General features: G+C 44.3%; 1 protein-coding gene across 5 annotated transcripts in view; it reads right to left on the bottom strand.

Moving 5' to 3' along the window:
* LOC149974343 (transformation/transcription domain-associated protein) overlaps positions 1 to 24,620 on the bottom strand; it is an 80,870-nt gene that overhangs the window by 14,486 nt on the left and 41,764 nt on the right. For all 5 annotated transcript variants that reach the window (XM_090211870.1, XM_090211873.1, XM_090211872.1 and 2 more), the window contains 13 exons: positions 24,308 to 24,454; positions 23,825 to 23,944; positions 22,457 to 22,747; positions 19,508 to 19,645; positions 18,987 to 19,099; positions 17,474 to 17,609; positions 16,011 to 16,202; positions 13,160 to 13,355; positions 12,249 to 12,367; positions 9,249 to 9,395; positions 8,772 to 8,872; positions 5,580 to 5,781; positions 2,087 to 2,248 (listed from right to left, as the gene is read on the bottom strand). In XM_090211870.1, coding sequence (XP_090067996.1) covers positions 2,087 to 2,248; positions 5,580 to 5,781; positions 8,772 to 8,872; positions 9,249 to 9,395; positions 12,249 to 12,367; positions 13,160 to 13,355; positions 16,011 to 16,202; positions 17,474 to 17,609; positions 18,987 to 19,099; positions 19,508 to 19,645; positions 22,457 to 22,747; positions 23,825 to 23,944; positions 24,308 to 24,454 — 2,064 coding nt within the window. The remainder of the gene's footprint in view (positions 1 to 2,086; positions 2,249 to 5,579; positions 5,782 to 8,771; positions 8,873 to 9,248; positions 9,396 to 12,248; positions 12,368 to 13,159; positions 13,356 to 16,010; positions 16,203 to 17,473; positions 17,610 to 18,986; positions 19,100 to 19,507; positions 19,646 to 22,456; positions 22,748 to 23,824; positions 23,945 to 24,307; positions 24,455 to 24,620) is intronic.

Genomic DNA, 24,620 nt, shown 5'->3' with positions numbered 1-24,620 from the left:
AACATTGATACCCTACAAGCAGCTCTGTAATGTGTAATGGAGATATGATATGAAACCCTGGAGGGTATTTCAGGTTCCAACAACTCTGTGCCTAAATTTAGAGGGTTGCCTTGGCCTAGACTGCTAGAGACTGACCTAAGTTCAGCGGCATTAACTTTATCCGCAAACTATACACTCCATAATCTACATTTCTACAGACGTCATCAAGACACCTCAGAAAACCAAACACGATTTGACACAAACAATCCAGGGAATAAACAGGATGGATGTAAGAGTTTGAAAGGGGGACAGCCATAGGTGTGAGCTCAGCACCTTTTGCTAGGTGGGAGATAGAACGCCGATCAACTCAACACACGGGAGTTATGCACAGTGACAGTGAGGCCTTGATGACAGAGACAACAAGGTGGTTGAGCCCAGACCACAGCTCCTCTCAGGCCCCATTAGACTGACACCCTACACCCCTGTTCCCCTACCCTGCTGACAGAGGGGTGAGGAATAACCTGTAGGTGTAAAGAGACACCTCACTAACCCTGGTTCAGCCTCCCATTAACAGTACAGAGGAGCACAGAGGGAGGGCTATGCTGGGTGATGGAGAGGAGGATGGAGGGATGGATAGATAAGTGGCAGCTTAGCAGGGCATTAAAGATGAGGCAGAAGGAGAGAAAGGAGGAGGAGCGTAAGGAGAGATCAGGCTCTTAATGGGAGATGAAGGATGTTATATTTTGGAGGGGGATTAGATTCGCTGTAGGACTGTTAACGCTGTGATTCATCTCTCCTCTGCTCCTCAGGGTTAACCTTCATTAATATTTCACTGTCTGTTTTTAAAGCATCACGCCGTGCGGCCGCCGCCCACAACACTAAATTATTCAGCGTCGCTAAGATAAAGGCTTCCATCCATTAAAAAGGTGCTTTTCTCTTTTACAGACAGTCAACCTTTTACCCTTCACTCATCATATGATGAGGAGGAAGGCAGACGAGTGACAAAATGCTTCACCCATCCATTCCCCAAATACCAAACTGCAAAAGCCATTCATAAACCTCTCCATGATCTCACCATTACCTTAATAGGCTACAAAAAGGTTGAGAAACCCTGATTTAATAACTAAACAAACCATATTTATATTCCATTAAGCACATGATGTGGGCTTGTCTGACTCGCCTTAGAATAGCGTGTTTCCACTTCACGTGAGAGATTATCTATAAATCTCTTCGCTCCCTCTTCTCCCACCCTCGCTGTCTCTTCTCTCCCATTTCCCGCTCTACTGGGTGGATAAGGGGTGTTTGATGTAGCCAAATAGTCTTTGAAGTTCCCACCTCTCAATTGCTCGGAAATAATACTCCATTAACGGAAAGCAAATTAGTCCCTTACTTTATTTGTCAGCTCTGTTCCTGCACTGCGGATGAGTTTGATATTAACTTAATATTCATTCCTTCTATAAATAATTGAAAAGGGCTCACTGGAGGAAGGGGAAGCCAATACATGAGGAGAGGAATCTGAATGGTTAATTTGATAAATAGAAAGTGCTGGAGAGAGGCCACTCTGGCACTGAGTGCTGTTAATCCATCTCGATTAGGCTGACGTGCCTGCGCGCACACACACATACACACACCTGTCCACTCAGTATTTACAGACGGACAGATGCAAGGCCAGATACAGATGGGGGAACATTTACATTTAGGAGAGGAGGATAGGAGGGCTGAGTGCTTGTAGTACAGAAAGGTCCTTAGCTTGTCCGTCACAGGTACAGGAAAGTTGAGAAACAAAATAAAAAACGAGGACCAAGGCACTTTTTATAGAATTAAAATATGAAGAGTGCCTTGGTGCTCCTTGTTTTTTTTGTTGACCAATTAACCCTTTGCCAAAGAGCACCAATCGAATAAGACCTATGGAGCAGCAATTGCTTCCTTTCCTTTTTTCTACTCTAGAATTATAACGGGCTGTGCTGTAGACAGATGGGCTTATTCTATGGATGGGAGGTGGGTACAGGCGTAGAATTACATATTACAACTTCATTGAATAGGATCTCTGTGGGTACGGGTGTTGTGAGTGGTCACAGGTGTGCCGTAGGTACACAGGTTGACGTACCTGGCTGATGAGGTTGAGCAGGGGTTTGCCCTCTGACCCCACCAGGCAGGTCAGGAGCTGTGGTATCCATGCCAACCACTGGATGGGCGGCACCCCGATGCAGTACTTGTCCACAGCATCCGCCAGGGTGTTCTTGTCATCAAAGCTCAGCAGCCACAGCACCTGGGAATGGGGGGCAGGAGAGAGAACAGTGACACCGTTAGAGGGAGGTTGCTGGCGAGCTCAGGCAGCATGGACACAAATTACATCAACATTTCAAATGGTGACTAAAGGGCTTAATTGCCTGTAATATCATCACCAGACCATCTCTGGAGCTCAGATCAGTGGCACACATGAACAGTGAGAGGGAGGTTGCGTTCCTTGGCAAGCTTTAGCCGCTTTGAGAAGGGGAGGAGTGGGTCACAGAGCAGGTGAACTCCCTCCTGGGGGGGCTGTTGATGGAGACATTAACCCCCCCACCCCCTATCAGCCAGCCAGCTAGGCCACACAGCTTGTGTATAATTACTGATAATCACTGGACATCTCTGCTCATCCATCAGGCTCTAAATGCTGCCAGGACCAGACCCAAGATGTGTCCCAAACAGAAAGCTATTCCCTATATAGTGCACTACTTTTCAAAAGTAGTGCACTATATAGGGAGCCATTTGGGACACATCCCCGGTTACCGAGCCCCGGCCAGCCATCTCCTCTCTCCATACAATAGCAAGGGCAACATACACCCCCCCCACCCCCTTGTGTGAGAGTGCACTGTTTAATGTTATCCCCCCAGAAACACCAGCCCAGAGGAAATGGAAGCTAATGGCCCTGATTATTTCTGTAAGAGCTGATTATAGTACTTGTGTGACGGCCAATATTCACAGCTAATACTGGAGAGGGAGAGACTTTTGTCCCATTTCTCATTTTTACTACAGGTGAAAGAGTCAGGGGATCGTCATGTTAATGATGCCCTACTGCCCATTTAGTGTTTTCTATGCTGCTGTCCAATGTCCACCATCACACAAGAAGGATCCAATTACAGCATCTTACCTGGACATATTTCTACAACACAGAGCAGAAGATTCAACACCCCCCCTGCAATAGCTTTGCTGTAGGACTATTAGCTACAACTGTCCGCCGTTTCTGGTACCACAGTCAGCTAGGTCATGACCTCCAGAGAGAGCATCAAAGGATCAGAGTGTGTACTACTGATTGGTCTGGTTGTTGGTGATGGTCAGTCTGAAGCAGAGGGGGAATTGGGGTGGCTGGTGAACTTGTATTCAGTCATTTTAGAGTGCAGCATGAGATTGACCCTCTAGAGCAGGGTTCCCCAACTGGCATACCAATATTTTCTGTGGTTCATTTTATTTGACTGCCAGGTTTCCTGAGAATTAATGAATATATATATAGTGTAGAAAACATTAAAGGACACCTTCCTAATATTGAGTTGTTGCCCCCCCCCCCCCCAGTTTAACCTGTACCCTCCCCTTTATCGACACAGATTAAAGTGGATTTAACAAGTGACATTGATAAGGGATCATAGCTTTAATATGCATTCATCCTTAATGTTTTGTACACTCAGTGTGTGCATACACACATACATAGAACAAAAATAACATGTAAAGGGTAGGCAACACATCTTCCACCCTGATCCTCAACACAGGGCCCCCTCAGGGGGTGTGTGCTTAGTCCCCTCCTGTACTCCCTGTTTACCCACGAGTGCGTGACCAAGAAGGACTCCAACACCATCATTAAGTTTGTAGACGACAACTATGGTAGCCCTGATCAGACAACGATGGGACGGCCTATAGGTAGATCAGAGACCTGGCCGCATGGTGCTAGGACAACCACCTCTCCCTCAATGTGAGCAAGACAAAAGGAGCTGATCGTGGACTACAGGAAAAGGAGGGCAGAACACACCCCCACTTACAGCAACAGGGCTGTAGTGGAGCGGGTCGAGAGCTTCAAGTTCCTTGGTGTCCACCTCATCAACAAACTATCATGGTCCAAACACACCAAGACAGTCGTGAAGAGGGCACGACAACTCCTATTCCCCCTCAGGAGACAGAATTTGGCATGGGCATCCTCAAAAAGGTTCTACAGCTGCACCACCGAGAGCATCCTGACCGGTTGCATCACCGCCAGCTATGGCAACTGCTCAGCGTTCAACCATAACGTGCTATAGAGGGTAGTGCGTAGGGCCCAGTACATCACTGGGGCCAAGCTTCCTGACAGCTATAACAGGCCACATGGTGGCGGTGGGGTTATGGTATGGGCAGGCATATGCTACGGATAACGAACACAATTGCATTTTTTTCTATGGCAATTTGAATACATAGAGGTACCGTGACGAGATCCTGAAGCCCATTGTCGTGCCATTCATCCGCCGCCATCAGCTCATCTTTCAGCATGATAATGCATGGCTCCATGTTGCAAGGATCTGTACACAATTCCTGGAAGCTGGAAATGTCCCAGTTCTTCCACGGCTTGCATACTCAGACATGTCACCTATTGAGCATGTTCGGAATGCTCTGGATCGACATGTTCCAGTTCCCACCAATATCCAGCAACTTCACACAGCCATTGAAGAGGATTGGGACAACATACTAAAATCAACAGCCTGTTCAACTCTATGTAAAGGAAGTGTGTCGCACTGCATGAGGTAAATGGTGTTCACAGCAGATACTGACTGGTTTTCTGACCCACGCCAAACTTCTTTTTTTTTTATGGCATCTGATCATTCATTCCCAGTCATGTGAAAGCGATAGATTAGGGCCTAATGAATTCATTTCAAATGACTGATTTCCAAATACTAAAATTGTTGCATGTTGGGGGGCAAATCCGCTCTAAGTTCCAAAATATTCCCACGCATAATAGAGAGATACATGTACTCATACACAAATGTATGCAAGGTTTGAAATTATTACGTTTTAGACAAATATTATATCTGTTGTTTCGGCTTCGGGCAGTCAATTTGCAGTCTACAAATTATTTGTTGATATGTTCCGACCCCCTGACCATCCACTCAAGAAAAAAAATCGTCCTCAGACTTTATCTAGTTGATAATCCCTTCCCTAGAGAAAAGGAGACTATAGTAGTGATTGGTGGTGAAGAATAGATGGTGTTTCTTTGACATAGGTGCGCCACGCAAACAATCAGAAAGAGGAAGTGCTTTCTCTTAGTTACAGCCCAGTGGAGTCTAAATTATGTCTAAATGAAAATAACTCCTACACACTGAAAACCATTTGTGGGTTTAAGTTCACAAGTGCTTTCCTGTTCATCCGTGTGAGACCTTCACAGGTGAAGTTGCAAGGCAAGGCAAGCAAATAAACGTAACTCTAGCATTTTCACCATTTGTGATCCATAATATTAGCAGTTGCTTACACCGAATGATGGCATGCTAGAGCCATGTCCTTCACAGAAGCTGGAAGGTTACTAGTAGCTGTTCCTCATGAGGCATATAACTCCAGCTCAGTTGTGCTTGGATCACACGAGCAGAACTCCATCTCTAACCCACCTTGGCCAGGTACTTCCGTGACTTGCTCTCGTTCTGATGTCGGCAGGCGTGCAAGTAGCAAGTGAGGGCGGAGACACCCAGGTGCAGCTGGCGCTCCTTAACGAAGATGTTCTCCAGGTAGTCCCCCCACATGGCCCAGGCCTTCACCAGGACATCATGCATCTGGACCGCTGCCGAGAACGCCTTGTTGGCCTCCTCTGACCTGGAGAGGGGGAGAAATTAATGAGTGAGTAAGGGAGAATAGAGGAGAAAGAGGGGGGGAGTAATGAAGAGTGAGTAAGGGAGAATAGAGGAGAAAGAGGGGGGTAGTAATGAAGAGTGAGTAAGGGAGAATAGAGGAGAAAGAGGGGGGGAGTAATGAAGAGTGAGTAAGGGAGAATAGAGGAGAAAGAGGGGGGGTAAATGAAGAGTGAGTAAGGGAGAATAGAGGAGAAAGAGGGGGGGCAATGAAGAGTAAGGGAGAATAGAGGAGAAAGAGGGGGGAAATGAAGAGTGAGTAAGGGAGAATAGAGGAGAAAGAGGGGGGAAATGAAGAGTGAGTAAGGGAGAAGGGAGGAGAAAGAGGGGGGAAATGAAGAGTGAGTAAGGGAGAAGGGAGAATAGAGGAGAAAGAGGGGGGGAAATGAAGAGTGAGTAAGGGAGAAGGGAGAATAGAGGAGAAAGAGGGGGGGAAATGAAGAGTGAGTAAGGGAGAATAGAGGAGAAAGAGGGGGGGAAATGAAGAGTGAGTAAGGGAGAAGGGAGGATAGGAGAAAGAGGGGGGTAGTAATGAAGAAGGGAGAATAGAGGAGAAAGAGGGGGGGAAATGAAGAGTGAGTAAGGGAGAAGGGAGAATAGAGGAGAAAGAGGGGGGGAAATTAAGAGTGAGTAAGGGAGAATAGAGGAGAAAGAGGGGGGGAAATGAAGAGTGAGTAAGGGAGAAGGGAGGATAGGAGAAAGAGGGGGGTAGTAATGAAGAAGGGAGAATAGAGGAGAAAGAGGGGGGGAAATGAAGAGTGAGTAAGGGAGAAGGGAGGATAGGAGAAAGAGGGGGGAGTAATGAAGAAGGGAGAATAGAGGAGAAAGAGGGGGGGAAATGAAGAGTGAGTAAGGGAGAAGGGAGAATAGAGGAGAAAGAGGGGGAACATGGGAAGATAAGGAGAAAGAGGGGGATGGGGATATGGAGAGGAAGAGAGAATAGAGGGGAGAGTACGTTGAGAGAGAAGAGGGGATGAAGGATGTAGCAAAATGGAGATTGGGAAAGGGTAGAGTACGGCAGAGAGCGAGGATAGTGTTAAAATTATATTTTGAATATGTATATCAATAGCGATCAGTTTTAAAACTTCCCCTCATCGACAAGGCTCTCCTCCCATTATTACGGCTAGCGCTAGAAAGTAACATGACTACATCAGTGAAGGAGCGTTTAATGTTGTGGAGTATGTCAGAGCCAGCCACACAGTATTACAGCAGTTTAACAGCGTCGCAACATGCCATCAACGTCACAAAGCAGGTAATGGCGCCGTATACTGGAATAAACTTTAACCCAGAAGAGGATTCTTGATCCTGCTTTCAGAATCTGGAACTCACGGCTCAAGTGTTCAGCTCCAGTTTATAGCTGAAAATACCAAGAAGAGCGAGGGAGACAGACAGACAAGGTGGAACCTGGCAGAGACCTACGTTTGAATGTTGTATATGCTGATGGTGAAAAATATGTACAGTCATCAACCGCTTTCAAAGACATAAAACATTTGAATAATTTTACAACCAATTCAGGACTTGATTAAGGAATAAGGGGCAAGGCACCCCATAAAAAAATAAACATCTGCCCCTTAGTCAAAATAAAAACACTTGTCTGTAAACAAAACAAGAGCTCAACAGGACTTAGTCAAACAACCTTTCCCCACCATTTTGGGAGAGGTTTCAAACAGCGAGGAGAAAGCACACCTGCTTTAAAATGGCTCGCGGGCCAATCAATTATAAAGGGTTACTATAACAACATATTTGGCATTGCCATAAAGGAACATGGAGGCTGATTGCTGTGGGAGTCTAAACCAGGCCCCTCCAGACATACTTTATGTGCTCGTCACATTGGCCGTGTCAAAGTACATAAACAGTTTCTCCTCAGCGGGAGTGGAGTAGAGGGGGAGAAACGCCCAGAGTGTCAAGTCACACACAGATACACCACTTAACTGTACGCCCCAACTGTCTACCCCAGGCCCAAACCCCAGGCCCAAAGCGGTTCATACTCCCGCAGTGTGTGTGTGTGTATGTGTGCGTGTGTGTTCGTAATGACTGTGTTGGGTCCTTACTGCTGAGGTTAGGCTAAGTTCTGCTGATACCAGAGATTCCAGTAAATTGCCAGCGAGTTAATTATTTGGGCGCGGATATTTAATAAGCTATCCCCCATTTTTATTTCACCCCCGCGGGGAGCCGTCATGTCAGGGCTGATGAGGAGAGTGGGCACTGAAGGGTGAGGGGGAAAGTGGGTTGTGTGTGGATGTGTGATTTGGGAAGGGCATAGAGAGGGTTGTGTGTGTGTGTGTGTGTGTGTGTGCGTGCATGTTTATTTGTGTGTGCGGGTATGTGAGATTGGGGAAGGGAACAGAGGCATGTGTGTTTGCTCTGCAGGCACTCCCTGTAGTGAGAACGTAGTGTAGACACAGGCGTGTGTGTGTGTTTGCTCTGCAGGCACCCCCTGTAGTGAGAACGTAGTGTAGACACAGGCGTGTGTGTGTTTGCTCTGCAGGCACCCCCTGCAGTGAGAACGTAGTGTAGACACAGGCGTGTGTGTGTTTGCTCTGCAGGCACTCCCTGCAGTGAGAACGTAGTGTAGACACAGGCGTGTGTGTGTTTGCTCTGCAGGCACTCCCTGCAGTGAGAACGTAGTGTAGACACAGGTGTGTGTGTGTTTGCTCTGCAGGCACTCCCTGCAGTGAGAACATAGTGTAGACACAGGTGTGTGTGTGTTTGCTCTGCAGGCACTCCCTGCAGTGAGAACGTAGTGTAGACACGGGCGTGTGTTGAGGACACGGTTAGATATAAGAGTCTGAGATTAGAACCTGAGTCCGTCACCAAGTCAACCTGAAGAGCTCATTCATACACTCAGACACCCAGACAGTCCTACACCCAGACAGTCCTACACCCAGACAGTCCTACACCCAGACAGTCAGTCATACTCAGCCATCACTTGTAACGGTCTAGAGGAGTACATACTTGTTGATCTGAGCCAGGAACATGCCTTTGAGAGCGTAGAACTCAGCTGTCATCTCCTTGGTGAAGTACTTCAGGTTGGTTGACTCTATCACCTCCAGACCCTGCAGAGGGAGATGAAAACAACTTTGTTCACCAAATATACTCAGTCACTATTTAGAAAGTGAATTTCAATAAGCGTTCTGTCATCATTTAAGATCATGTATTTCAAAAGGCATTGAAGTGAAGTCTTCAATGGGGTTTTTAAAAATGGGGGAAAAAACTTCAGACAGGGGAACATTTATCAGATAAAAAAGGTCTCATCATCATCACTCAAACATACTTCATGTAATAATATATTCCATTTAGCAGATGCTTTTATCCAAAGCGACTTAGTCAGGCACACATGTACAAACAGGTGGTCCCGGGGATTGAACCCTCTACGCTGGCGTTGCAAGCGTCATGCTCTACCAACTGAGCTCCAAATGACCACTTCCTCACCTGCATACACTCGTTCTTGCCCATGACCCCTGCCAGCTGCAGGTAACATTTGACCTGCTGGCGGATCTTCTGGAAGCAGTCTATGATGGGCACCGTGGGGATGGTGTGGATACGACTCAGGATGTCCAGAGACACGTTCACAAGACCCTGAGGGGAAGCATACAGGTTCATAACATTAAAAATAGTAATAACATTATAATACAGTGCCTTCAGTCAGTACTTTATCCACAGTGTTACTAAGTGGGATTAAAAATACATTTAAATTGTCATTTATGGTCATCGATCTACACAAAATACTCCAGTGTCAAAGTGGAAGGAAATGTTGAATATTGATTAGATAAGTATTCAACCCCAATCACATTTGGCAGCGATTACAGCTGTGAGTCTTTCTGGGTAAGTCTAAGAGCTTTGCACACCTGGATTTGCACACCTTTTAAAAAACTCTTCAAGCGCTCAAGTTGGTTATTGATCATTGCTAGACAGCCATTTTCAAGTCTTGTCATAGATTGTCAAGTTGATTTAATTAAGTCAACTGTAACTAGGCCACTCAGGAACAGTCAATGTCATCTTGGTTTATGTTATTGTCCTGCTGAAAGGTGAATTCGTCCCCCAGTGTTTGTTGGAAAGCAGACAACCAGGTTTTCCTCTGGGATTTTGGCTGTATTCCATTTTATCCTAAAAACTCCTTTCAAACCAGCGTAAAAATATAATTAGTGGTACTCAGTGAAGTATTGCATTGGATTTGCCTCAAACAATGCTTTGTATTCAGCATAAAAAGTATGTAGTATTACTTCAGTGCCTTGTTGCAAACAGGATGCATGTTTTGGAATATTTTTATTCTGTACAGGCTTCCTTTTCACTCTGTCATTTAGGTTAGTATTGTGGAGTATCTACAATGTTGATCCATCCTCAGTTTTCACATCACAGCCATTGTAATAGTTTTAAAATCGCCATTGGACTCTGGTTCTCTTCCTATCCGGCAACGGAGTTTGGAAAGACGCCTATATCTTTGTAGTGACTGGGTGTGATACACCATCTAAAGCCTGATTATTAACTTCACCGTGCTCCAAGGGAAATTCAAATGTCTTTATTTTAATTTCTTCTTTTTTTTCCCTTTTCTTTTTTTAACATATTTACCAATCCGTGCCCTTCTTGAAAGGCATTGGAAAATCTCCCTGGTCTTTGTTGTGAAATCTGTGCTTAAAATTCATGACTCAATTGAGGGACCTTACAGATAATTGGTCTGTAAGGTCCCTCAGACATAATGTTAACCACTATTATTGAACACAGAATTAGGGCTGGGCAATTCAAAACTTATGGGCAATTCACAATATACCATGTGTACAAAACATTAGGTACGCCTGCTCTTTCCATGACAGACTGACAAGATAATTCCAGGTGAAAGCTATAATCTCTTATTGATGTCACTTGTTAAATCCACTTCAGTGTAGATGAAGGGGAAGAGACAGGTTGAAGAAGGATTTTTAAGCCTTGAGACAGGTATTGTGTATGTGTGCCATTCAGAGGTTGAGTGAGCAAGACAAAAGATGTAAGTGCCTTTGAACGGGGTATGGTAGTGTCAAGAACTACAACGCTGCTGGGGTTTTCACGCAAAACAGTTTCCCGTGTGTGTCAAGAATGGTCCACCACCCAAAGGACATCCAGCCAACTTGACAACTGTCAGAAGCATTGGAGTCAACATGGGCCAGTATCCCTGTGGAACGCTTTTAACACCTTGTAGAGTCTATGTCCTGACGAATTGAGGCTGTTCTGAGGGCAAAAGTGGGTGCAACTCAATATTTGTAATGTGTTAATGTTTTCTACATTCAGTGTTACCCTCAATTTTTTGTTTGTTTTTAAATCTCTGAATAAGCTTTGTAGTACAATTAAAAGATCACTACACCACATTTCAAAAAGTCAGGAATAATCTAATGAATTCAGGGCTTCTAAAATGATACGAAGGCTAAACATAAGCCTTCCACAACCATAAGACCCCACTAATAAAATGACCTAAATAGTTTTACCTGCTTTATTTAGCAAAAATCACTTCAGTCTTTCAAGTCCATGAAAATTCCCCTTTTGTTACAAATGTAACCAGAACCATGGTCATTATTGGTGGATGTGCAACCATTAACAGGTCTCATTAACAATCTCTCAAGCCCACACGCTAGTGAGTAAGCCAGTTAAGATGTATATTTCAAGTCTAGCCAACTTGGATGTATTTGCTTGCTAACAAGGTAGAAGAGTTGACCTGTTATGAATAAACACTTGTCTCCCAACTGGTTGAACAACTGGAAATCAAGTGGCTTACCTGGAGAAAAATCACCCTACTTCTCAGAATGAGAACGATATGCCAATTCCATAGAAAAAGTTATGCACATTGCACAATTCTAAAACACAAACTAGACGGCACATAAGTCTGTGGCTAAAATGCTGCTGGGGTACTGCAATGCCGTGCGCGACTGAAACTGAGCATTCATTTTCCACACCGATTTTGACTCCTGAACTTATTTCGGCTTGCCATAACAAAGGGCTTGAACACTTTTTGACACAAGATGTTTCAGCTTTTCATTTAATTAATTTGTAATACAAAATCTAAAAACAGAATTTGCCCAGTGACAAAATCTCTAAATTCAGGCTGTTAACAACAAAATGTGGAAAAGGAGAGTGGTGTGAATACTTTGAAGGCACTGTATGTGCAATTTAGTAGACGCTTTTATCCAAAGCTCATGCATGCATACATTTTTTTGTATGGGTGGCCCGTGGGAATCGAACCCACGATCCTTGGCATTGCAAGCACCATGCTCTACCAACTGAGCCACACAGGAGTTGGAAACAATTCAATTCATAAATTGGAAAACCTTCAAATGAATGGGACATTTTATTTTCAATGCTCTAATCTAATCTTCCATTTCCAGATTTGGCAACTGAAATTAAATCCAACCCTGGTGAACACGTAATCTTGGCAGATAGTGATTTATCACACAGTGAGCATGGTACCTGTTTGCGTCCTATCTTGCCATATTGGATGATGGCAGAGGCGGAGGCGTGGACCCCCAGCATGGCATTGCTGGTGTTGGGGTCGTGCTGCGTGTTGGTCTCATACGCCGTCACGATGGCTGGGATAGGAAGGAGGAGAACAAGATGTCACTACAGTCCAGTCAGTGTAGAGTAGAGGGGGCTCCATATTATTGAGCTTGACTATGTAACAAAGTTAATTTGGATGAAAGCATTAGAAATATAACTAAGGATGAATATCAAAGACAATGATGTCTCATGTTCTCTCGAGGTTTGTAGTTACACCAGTCATCATAGCTGTAGTAGTTTCATAGCAGCACTAAAGCTGCCACTGACATCTTTCAGGATGCTAAGTCTGAATGGTTTCAAAGTCACTGCAGGACAACGCCTGGCACCACAGCGTGTGTCATGTTATAGAGGACACAGACAACAACGAGACCAGATTTTTAAATTCACTCAACTCTCCCTTTATTTACCATGTCTCCTCATCTTCTACCTCAAATTTGTTCCATCTTTCCCCTCTTTGTTTTTTGTACTGTTCTTTCCTTCCTCTTGTCCTTTTCATATCCACTCCTCCTTCCTCCCCCTCTTTGCCACAGAGTTTCACCTCTTCTTATCTCCAGCTCTTTCCCTCCCGCCAACTTAGTCTGTGCTGTCATGCAGTCCCTTGGCATTGCTCCCCCCCCCCCCCCTCTACCTCTCTTTCACACTCACTGTCTGTCTGTCTCTTCTCTCCCCCTCTCATATGTATGTGTGTGTGTGTGTGTCATGCGGAGTAAACAAGTCATTTAGAGAGCTGACATTTGGGAAGGTAGAGAGAGCCTGAGGGGTTCAGCTCACTATGGCCTTTTAGAGACGTCCCCATTGTGAGTAGCGATAGGTGTGAGTCCTACCCTGGTAGTGGTGCTGCCGCCACATGAAGATGCTGCTCCAGTGGGAGAGGTCGTCAGAGACGATGGGCAGCCTGTTCCTCCAGGTCTTCACCACAGTTTTCATGTCGTGGAGGCTGGTGTTACGGCCCAGGTTAGCTGGCTGCAATCCGGCGTTGATCTGGGCCGCCTCCTGGAGCTCAATGATCTGCTGGGCAGCCTGGTTGGGGAGGAGAGGGGTGGGAAAGTTTAAGGGTTTTGAGAGAATGGAGGAATGGAGAGAGAAGGGGAGGAGATGAAGAAAGAATGAGTGTGGAGAACAGTGGTGACAGGAAATAATTGGAACGAGAGTGCGAGAGAGAGAGAGAGCGCGCGAGACAGAGGGCCAGGGTAAACAGAGAAAGAGAAGGAGGGGTACAGAAGACGGAGGGATGAGACTTGGCAGGGTTTCTGTTCTTTCTCTATGACAGTAAGAAAGGCAGGATGTTCAGGCCAATTCCAAACCCATTAGCCCACTGTATTACAGGCTTATGATGACTATTGGAAAAACCTTCTCTGAAATGAGGTCCGAGAAGCAAACACCTGATAGTTGATAAGCCACTTTGATCCTTCTATTTACCTTCAGGGACAGAACATCATATTAAGGCTAGGGCTGGTGACAGGGACAGAACATCATATTAAGGCTAGGGCTGGTGACAGGGACAGAACATCATATTAAGGCTAGGGCTGGTGACAGGGACAGAACATCCTATTAAGGCTAGGGCTGGTGACAGAACATCCTATTAAGGCTAGGGCTGGTGACAGAACATCCTATTAAGGCTAGGGCTGGTGACAGAACATCCTATTAAGGCTAGGGCTGGTGACAGGGACAAAACATCATATTAAGGCTAGGGCTGGTGACAGGGACAGAACATCATTAAGGCTAGGGCTGGTGACAGGGACAAAACATCATATTAAGGCTAGGGCTGGTGACAGGGACAGAACATCATTAAGGCTAGGGCTGGAGACAGGGACAGAACATCATATTAAGGCTAGGGCTGGTGACAGGGACAGAACATCATTAAGGCTAGGGCTGGTGACAGAACATCCTATTAAGGCTAGGGCTGGATGACAGAACATCCTATTAAGGCTAGGGCTGGTGACAGAACATCCTATTAAGGCTAGGGCTGGTGACAGAACATCCTATTAAGGCTAGGGCTGGTGACAGAACATCCTATTAAGGCTAGGGCTGGTGACAGGGACAAAACATCATATTAAGGCTAGGGCTGGTGACAGGGACAGAACATCATTAAGGCTAGGGCTGGTGACAGGGACAAAACATCATATTAAGGCTAGGGCTGGTGACAGGGACAGAACATCATTAAGGCTAGGGCTGGTGACAGGGACAGAACATCATATTAAGGCTAGGGCTGGTGACAGGGACAGAACATCATTAAGGCTAGGGCTGGTGACAGAACATCCTATTAAGGCTAGGGCTGGATGACAGAACATCCTATTAAGGCTAGGGCTGGTGACAGAACATCCTATTAAGGCTAGGGCTGGTGACAGAACATCCTATTAAGGCTAGGGCTGGTGACAGGGACAGAACATCATATTAAGGCTAGGGCTGGTGACAGGGACACAACATCATATTACTTTAATGGCTAATCACTTCTTTCAGACAAAGACTAAAAGGTATGTAGTCTCCATTCTGAAGGGTCTAATTTATTTGTTCTATTTAACCAGGTAGGTTGACTGAGAACACATTCTCATTTACAGCAACGACCTGGGGAATAGTTACAGGGAAGAGGGGATGAATGAGAATTGGAAGCTGGGGATGATTAGGTGAATGATGGTATGAAGGCCAGACTGGGGATTTAGCCAGGACACCGGGGTTAACACCCCTACAATAAGTGCCATGGGATCTTTAGTGAGTACAGAGAGTCTAAACCGGGATATGAAATGCTGTTGAGCTGCTAGAATCTACACACGAATGACGATCAATCATTTTCATCAACCCATCAATCAAGATTAATACTAAAGCCAACGATCAATATAGCTGGTGTAAATTCATTGGAAAGTCCTTTATTTTGATGGCTTGATTCCGAATGCAGTTTGATTCTAGTTATTTACCTGCAGAAAGCCTTTGTTTTAGAGGCTCTCCGGGCTTTAAGTGTATGGTACTGAAATAAAGATTTACGACTGCTGAGTTCACTAAGCAGGAAAGAAAAGTTGTTTTCCTGCTTTTATAATGAATGGGACCACAGACAAATGAATGTAGCAGCACGCAATTCAAATAGCTGCCTTCAAAAGAGAAATGTCCTGAATCGGTCGGTGGACCGACCAAATCAAATCACCAGAAACAAAATAAATTGGGCAGTACAATATTCTCACAATTATCTGTTAATATCAGCTGATGGCACATTTATAACCTTCATTTTGGAGTGGTCATTCATCATGCAAATGTAATTTTGGAACAGGTATTTATTCAAACACTATCTGATGGGGGGGGAAAGCAATTACAGACAGTCTAAAGTTACTGCCTCGGTCTCGCTACTTTACTTTCTGTCTCCATTTTTCTTTTCCTCTCAATCCCTCTCCTCTTTCGTCCATTTTATTTCACTCTCCTCTTTCTTTTCCTCCTTCTCAGTCTGTCTCACTCCATTATCTCCCTCCCTCTTGTTTTTATTGCACTTCCAGGGAAGTGTTTTCCCCTCTTCATTCCCAGAAAACAGATCATCAGTGTTTTCCCCAGTAAATTGGCTGGGATCACTGATCGACTCTTCATTTGGCAATACAGTGATCAAAAGAGACGTGTTCCAGACTTTTATTTCATCTTGATTAAGAATTGAGACATATTCAGGTGGTGCTTGTGTCTGCCTCCCTCATCTCTTACCTGAAGTAGTGGTGTGTGTACGTGGGACACGATGTGAGGCAGTCTCCTCCACTCCCGTATGGCCAGACTGGAGGCCATCTCCACCAGCCGTTCTATGAAGTTGAGCTGCTGCTCCTCTGGATGGCAGATAGCCAGGTAACCACGGTGCATGTTCACCTTCCACGCCATCTCCTTAGGACAACTCAGCTCCACCTTACAGATTAGAGACAGGTTACACACCCACACACACGTTCGGTGCATATGAGAAAGTGAGCCTATTTGGACTGCAATTCTTTGTGTGCATCTCAAGTGAATTACTTCATGCCACTGTCACAAAGCAGCACTCTAACAGGACACAATACACCAGCTGTTCAATTCATTCTCCTCATCATTTTTAAAAGGCCTGAGTGGTTAATGAATAATCAGCCTGACACGGAGGTGAGCAGAGACTATATTGATCAGACCACTGAGTGCATTAACCACAACACTAACAAAAGCCCAATGGGAGCCTGCCTTCTGCGCAGTCAAACCTGGGAAACATTATTAGGTGTGTGTGTGTGTGTGTGTGTGTGTGTCTTGGTCTGTGTGTGTTGATGGGGGAGAGAATTACAGCGATCGTTCAATGTGCACTTATCACAGACGAGGGATAGGTGATGAATCTCCCGTAGACAGTGGTGGCCTTATCAGAGGCTGTTTAATTGAAAGCTGGGCCATTCAGATAGACAGACGGAGCCTCACCACAACAGCAGCAGCCTGCTCTACTCTGTCTTCTACCACCGCCACGTAACAAAACACACAACAGATTTTGGGCCAATTAATCACGCAGACACGTAAATATTAGATCTATGCAAAACCATGGAAGAGAGAGAGAGAGAGAGAGCGAGAGAGAGCGAGAGCGAGGCAACCAGTGGAGCACAAACATTGTAATTACAAACCATATTTATTTTCCTTTAAAACTTCAAAAACTTGCATTGTTACAACACTCTACATAGCCAATAATAACATTTGAAATGTCTATTCTTTTAAAAATTGTGTAATGTTTACAAAATGTTCCTTGTTTGTTGTCTATTCCATTTGCTTTGGCAATGTAAACGTATGTTTCCCATGCCAAGAGACCGAGAAAGAGAGCGACTGAATGCAAGAGGCTGCTAGTTAAAAGGTTTTGCTGGACAGTTTAATGAGATGTCACCTCAGGACAGTGCCTCGTTTCAAAATCTCCTTGAGCGGAAAGCAAGGCAGGAGTATTTGTTATGTGTCAGCTACTATCACGTTCCCTCCTCTACTCTGCTTTAGAAAACACGAGGCTGATAAATTAACCTTCCTAACGACTGCCAAACTACATTTCCACAGCTTTACGAGAGTTCTGGAGCTGGGAACCAGACCTCAGCCGAGTGTGTGTGTCTGTCTGTCTGACTGTCTATGTGCGCTTGTGTGGTCTGTGTATAGCCGTGTCAGCGTGTGTGTGTGTGTTGGGCATCCCCTACCTGTACCAGCGCTTCCTTCATGGCGCCCCAGTTGGAGACTCTCCAGGCACACTCCAGTACCAGGTAGGGGTTGCTGTTGCCTTTCGACTGGCCGTACTCTGTCAGAGGCTCCCACTGGTTCAACTCTTTAGAACAGCTGCAGAAACAGGGAGGAGAGTTGATATCAAGATGAATACCAGTTCTCATCGACGGGGCTGTAGTGGAACAGGTTGAGAGCGTCAAGTTCCTTGGTGTCCACATCAACAACAAACTATCATGGCCCAAACGCACTAAGACAGTCGTGAAGAGGGCTTGACAAAACCTATTCCCCCTCAGGAGACAAAAAAGATTTGGCATGGGTCCTCAGACCCTAAAAAGGCATCACTGCCTGGTATGGCAGCTGCTCGGCCTCCAACCGCAAGGCACTACAGAGGGTAGTGCGTACGGCCCAGTACAGCCTTAAGCTTCCTGCCATCCAGGGCCTCTATACCAGGCGGTGTCAGAGGAAGGCCCTAAAAATTGTCAACGACTCCAGCCACCCTAGTCATAGACTGTTCTCTCTGCTATCGCACGGCAAGCGGTACCGGAGCGCCAAGACGAGGTCCAAAAGGCTTCTTAACAGGTTCTACCACCAAGCCATAAGGCTCCTGAACAGCTAATCAAAGGACTACCCAGACCCCTCTTTTACGCTGCTGCTACTCTGTTTATAATCTATGCATTGTCACGAACTACCAACTCTACCTACATGAGCATATTACCTCAACTAACCGGTTCCCCCACACCGGTACCCCCTGTATATAGCCTCACTTATTTTACTGCTGCTGTTTAATTATTTGTTATTTTTCATAATAACTTCTTAAAGCATTGTTGGTTAAGGGCTTGTAAGTAAGCATTTCACTGTAAGGTCTACACCGGTTGTATTTGGCGCATGTGACAAATAACATTTGAATAATATACACTGAGTGTACAAAACATAAAGGAACACCTTCCTAATATTGAGTCGCCCTCAGAACAGCCTCAATTCATCAGGGAATGCTTCCCACATGTGTATCAGTTAGCTGGATGTCTTTTGGATGGTGGACCATTCTTGATACACACGGGAAACTGTTGAGCGTGGAAAAACCTAACAGCGTTGCAGTTCTTGACACATTCAAACCGGTACTCCTGGCACCTACTACCATACCCTGTTCAAAGGCTCCTAAATATTTTGTCTTGCCAGTTCACCCTCTGAATGGCACACACACAATTCATGGCTCAATGCTTAAAAATCCTCCCATTAATCTACACTGATTGAAGTGGATTTAATAAGTGCCATCAATAAGGGATCATAGCTTTCACCTGGATTCACCTGGTCAGTCTCATGGAAAGAGGTGTTCATAATGTCATGGAAGGAACATGTAGTTATTTTATACACCATTAATTACATGGCAAATACAAATATTATATAGCAACTGCATAGTTCTGAGAGTAATTATGCAGTTATTACACCTACCAGGGATGAACAACTAGACCAGTAAATACATCAGTTATTTACCGTATCCAGTGGTCCTCCCAGAGTTGGTACTCCGGTAAGATGGCAGGAGAGGCGTTGCTCCTCTCGTGTTCCTTCCTGGCTTTTTCCATGGCCTTCTCATAGCTCTCCTGGGCCTGTTGAAGGTAACATAGTAAATAGTCAGTACTACCCAGCTGTGACCAACTCAGTGGCCTTGTGGATTGAGTGTCCGCCCTAAGATTGGAAGTTGGATCCCCGGCAGAGTCATACCAAATACTGTAAAAATGGAACCTGGTGCATCTCTGCCTTGGACTCGGCATTAAGGAGATAGATTGGGGGCAAGGCCTTGCGATAGACTAGCGCCCTGTCCAGGGGTTGTTGTAAATCACGCTGCCTCATGCTACAGAAACAGGAGATAGGCTTTTGCTCCCATGCGCTGTTCCAGGTCGCACAAGCCAAGGCTCGTGCAAGGCTACCTACCCAGCTGTAGGCTTTGTAGTCGAAATTGTACAATGTTTACAACATTATCAAATTTGCCAGTGCATCAATCAACAAGACCTCACCTGTTCGAAGAAGCCGTGCTGCTCGTAGGCAATAGCCGTGGAGGTCTCTGGGAACTTGCAGCGTTTCTGCCATAGCCCCGCCCACATGTCCTCCTCCTGCAGTAGAGAGTACAGCTCTGCCAGGGAGTCCAGGATCTCCTATAGGACCACACAGAGTTGGGATCAGGGGTGTACATCTTCCCTTTCAAAGACTATTCCATACACATCTAGATACATGGGCCACCATAAAGGAACTATATTTTATTGTAGTTTGAAACCATTCGGATTGATAAGAGGAATAAATCGATGCGATACAATTAGATTCAATGCACTAACAGTTATTGCATGAAGACATTCATTTTCCAGTCTAAATGGAAATCTGCTGCTCATGGAGCTGGGCCTCTCTGAGCAGGATCAGTCGGAGCTGTGTCAAGTCAAATGGATTTATCATATGCACAGGATACTCGCTGTACATAGTACAATGAAATGCTTTACTCGCAGGTTCACCTCTCGATATGCAACAATAACAGAAAAAAAAAAGAGGTAATAAAAATAGAATCGAAAGTTGAGCATTAGTATAAAGACGAGCAAGTGTCTGTTTTGACTGTGTTGGGTATGGTTCACAGTTTCTACTATCATGATATAAAATGACAGAGGTACATCTAACCCTAATCTTCAAGTTAAACCGACATGGTTCTCATAACATAAAGCTACTAAAATGTAAATACATGTTCTTGAAGAGAATGTGCACATTTCAAGTCAATTTTGTTCCTCCCCCACTAAAATGGTGGGCAAATATCAATCTAATGTTATTTCCAGTATAACGTCACTGCAGGTTTAAATCAATGTTATTTCCAGTATAACGTCACTGCAGGTTTAAATCAATGTTATTTCCAGTATAACGTCACTGCAGGTTTAAATCAATGTTATTTCCAGTATAACGTCACTGCAGGTTTAAATCAATGTTATTTCCAGTATAACGTCACTGCAGGTTTAAATCAATGTTATTTCCAGTATAACGTCACTGCAGGTTTAAATCAATGTTATTTCCAGTATAACGTCACTGCAGGTTTAAATCAATGTTATTTCCAGCATAACGTCACTGCAGGTTTAAATCAATGTTATTTCCAGCACAACGTCACTGCAGGTTTAAATCAATGTTATTTCCAGCATAACGTCACTGCAGGTTTAAATCAATGTTATTTCCAGCATAACGTCACTGCAGGTTTAAATCAATGTTATTTCCAGCATAACGTCACTGCAGGTTTAAATCAATGTTATTTCCAGTATAACGTCACTGCAGGTTTAAATCAATGTTATTTCCAGTATAACGTCACTGCAGGTTTAAATCAATGTTATTTCCAGTATAACGTCACTGCAGGTTTAAATCAATGTTATTTCCAGTATAACGTCACTGCAGGTTTAAATCAATGTTATTTCCAGTATAACGTCACTGCAGGTTTAAATCAATGTTATTTCCAGTATAACGTCACTGCAGGTTTAAATCAATGTTATTTCCAGTATAACGTCACTGCAGGTTTAAATCAATGTTATTTCCAGTATAACGTCACTGCAGGTTTAAATCAATGTTATTTCCAGTATAACGTCACTGCAGGTTTAAATCAATGTTATTTCCAGTATAACGTCACTGCAGGTTTAAATCAATGTTATTTCCAGTATAACGTCACTGCAGGTTTAAATCAATGTTATTTCCAGTATAACGTCACTGCAGGTTTAAATCAATGTTATTTCCAGTATAACGTCACTGCAGGTTTAAATCAATGTTATTTCCAGTATAACGTCACTGCAGGTTTAAATCAATGTTATTTCCAGTATAACGTCACTGCAGGTTTAAATCAATGTTATTTCCAGTATAACGTCACTGCAGGTTTAAATCAATGTTATTTCCAGTATAACGTCACTGCAGGTTTAAATCAATGTTATTTCCAGTATAACGTCACTGCAGGTTTAAATCAATGTTATTTCCAGTATAACGTCACTGCAGGTTTAAATCAATGTTATTTCCAGCATAACGTCACTGCAGGTTTAAATCAATGTTATTTCCAGTATAACGTCACTGCAGGTTTAAATCAATGTTATTTCCAGTATAACGTCACTGCAGGTTTAAATCAATGTTATTTCCAGTATAACGTCACTGCAGGTTTAAATCAATGTTATTTCCAGTATAACGTCACTGCAGGTTTAAATCAATGTTATTTCCAGTATAACGTCACTGCAGGTTTAAATCAATGTTATTTCCAGTATAACGTCACTGCAGGTTTAAATCAATGTTATTTCCAGTATAACGTCACTGCAGGTTTAAATCAATGTTATTTCCAGTATAACGTCACTGCAGGTTTAAATCAATGTTATTTCCAGTATAACGTCACTGCAGGTTTAAATCAATGTTATTGAACGTTGACATGTTTAAAAGGGGGATACTGTTGAAATTCAATTTTAAAATCGCCTAAATTGTAGCAATTTGATTAACACACATTCTACCCATAAAATGGAGACTTGATTTTGGAGTAAAAAAAATAAAAATTTTAAGTAGTCCTGATCGTGTCAGTTTCCCTATAAGCTTCAACGATATACCGAAAGCTGTGCTTTCTAGTATGTACAACTAGAGTTTACTGGACAGTGGGCACCGGTGGGTTGTCTTCCAACTAATAAAGCCTGATTGACTATTGCACAAGTCGTCTCACAAGTGAACCAGTTCATGCTACATTTTAATCGGTTTGGAGTTTTGTGGACCGAAGCACTTGCATCTTAAACATTTGAACTGGATTCCATATCGTATCAATGAATCGTTACATCCCTAGTCAGGATGCAGTGCCTGTCTAGTAGCCATACCCATTTAATGAATGGACAGTACACAAAAGGCAATGAATGAAGAAAAAGTTACCAAGCTAACCATGTACTCATTTAATAGAACTGAAAGTGAACACGATGACATCTGTAAACCTGTACCTGTTGTGGTGGAGTGATGCTCTCCTGTTCGTAGAACTCGTTGGTGCTCTGTTTGGGCTTGCTGTGAAGGCTGAGGCCCTTCTCAAAGGCCTGCTGTTCCAGCATCAGAGTGGAGCGCAGCCACAGATTGTGAGTCTTCCCCAGGTACTTCAACACACAGGGCCTGATGGGGATAGGGGGCACACACTGGGACATTGCCTCCACGAAGCAGTTGAGGGCACTGGGCTGGCAGTCCCTCTGAGCCTGGTGGCTCCCACTGCACAGGAAAGGACTCATCTCACCTGACAGGGCCTGGGAGGGAGGTGACGTGGGAGGATGGTTGGGGAGAGGAAAGGAGGGGAAGGAGAGTCAAGGTTAAGAGGACAGATAGATCCGCATTCTATGGCCAAAAGCATGCAATATTATGCACCACTGAAAACAAGCTAGAACTAATTGGATGCCACCACACTAGCAACCACAGAATAATCATCTAAGAGACAGCTTCAGCAAAAATAATCACTATTTAAATGCTTTGAATAGATTTTTCCTCCAGCAGTCAGTACCCTAAAACCACATGAAGATATTTAGAACCAGATAATCATCAGCCTAAATATGCATCCTATTTAAGTGTTCATCCATGTCCGTCTGTGAGTGACAAACATCATTAAGACGTCTAGTTCTATTTCCAACGCGTCTCAGAAAGTTAATAGCTCAAATCACTTCAAATCAGGAGCCCTTAAATGAGCCTCTTAATACTGGAGGCATCTGGTTCATTAAACTCAGTATGTTATTTCTTCTTACATATTCTGCATAAATGAATGGTTCCTCATTAAGAGGAAATTGCATGTTTTAAGGAAGAAATGGCAGAGCCAAGGTCAGGCTGACTGTCTGCTAACCAACGTCACGGAGCTGAGGTGTGTGTTTGTCTTAGAGAGAGCGCACGTCTCAGTATCTGTGTGTCTCAGAGTGTGGTGCTGACCAGTCAGGTCAGACCAGAGCCTGTGACCCGTGTCGGCCCTGTCCAGGTAAATAATGATGACAGACAATGAGTCACGCCATAGCCTTTGACCTCTATCACGGCATGACAACCAGGGTTTTGACCTGTAAACTTGCACAGAAGGTATAAATAGCTCATATCAACATTGCATATAGAAACACCATGAATAGACATTGGAAAATAATTACTATTACAATAGTTCATCTATTTCTATGGAGTGGACATGATTTCTTCCACCTAAACATTGCAGAATGTTGCCCCCTTTTGAACAGGCCCCAATCCAGTTGTGAGCACATTGAATTTACAGTCCATTGTAGCCTGGCCATCTAGTGCCAAACTTATGACCTGGAAGTACAAGACATGTTAATGCACGTTGACCTGGCAGTGCTTACGTGTTGCTGTCGGTCAGAGAGGATCTTCCACAGTCGAGGGAACAGCTGTACCCAGGTCTTCTCAGCCAAGGGGGTGGAGATGTGACACAGCTGGACCAGGGCGTTCAGCAGCGCCCCCGTCTGACACAGACACAATGACAACACAGGTCAGCATCAGACAAAATGACAATAAGGGGTTGACATCTCGCCCTTACAAAACAGCCCTACAGGAATCATTCAGCAAAAATCCCACATAAAAGGTTGTGCAGGAAATACCACAGGATTTTGTGGCTACTTTCCTGTGGAACAACCTACAAGATAAAGGTTCAGGGGTCAACTTATCACCTTCCAAATCTTGTTCCTTAAGGTTCATCCATATAAATCGATCAAATGTAGAATGTGTGCTCAAAGCCAAAGTATTTTTTGCTAAAAGCATGAACTTGTCAGTGAGGGCGGGGAGGGTTGATTTGAACTAAAAGGGCAAATGTTGGTGTCATAACTCACCTTGACCTCTCTAAGGGAATCGAGGAACTTGTCGTGGCGGTTGGTGAGCATGTGCAGCTGGTTGCCTGTGTCTTTCTCTGCCTGCTCCTTGTTCTTGGGGATGGCTGTCTGGTCCCCTGGGGCTAGCTCTATGTCGATCTCCACATCCTGGAGGAGAGAGAGGGGGAGAGAGTAGAAGAAGATTGCGGAAAGGAAGAACAGAAGAGGTGGGGGATGCATTTAGTCATTTGTTGTAATATATGCAAAAGCACTTAGTCTTTCCCCTTGGAGAGATGATCATAATGAGATGGGGAGGAAAGGTAAACAGAAAATA

The sequence above is a fragment of the Oncorhynchus mykiss genome, chromosome 20 (assembly GCF_057628025.1).
Source record: "Oncorhynchus mykiss isolate SJ-2025 chromosome 20, ASM5762802v1, whole genome shotgun sequence".
Classification (NCBI taxonomy): Eukaryota; Metazoa; Chordata; class Actinopteri; order Salmoniformes; family Salmonidae; genus Oncorhynchus; species Oncorhynchus mykiss.
This window is presented reverse-complemented; position numbering and strand designations above follow the sequence as displayed.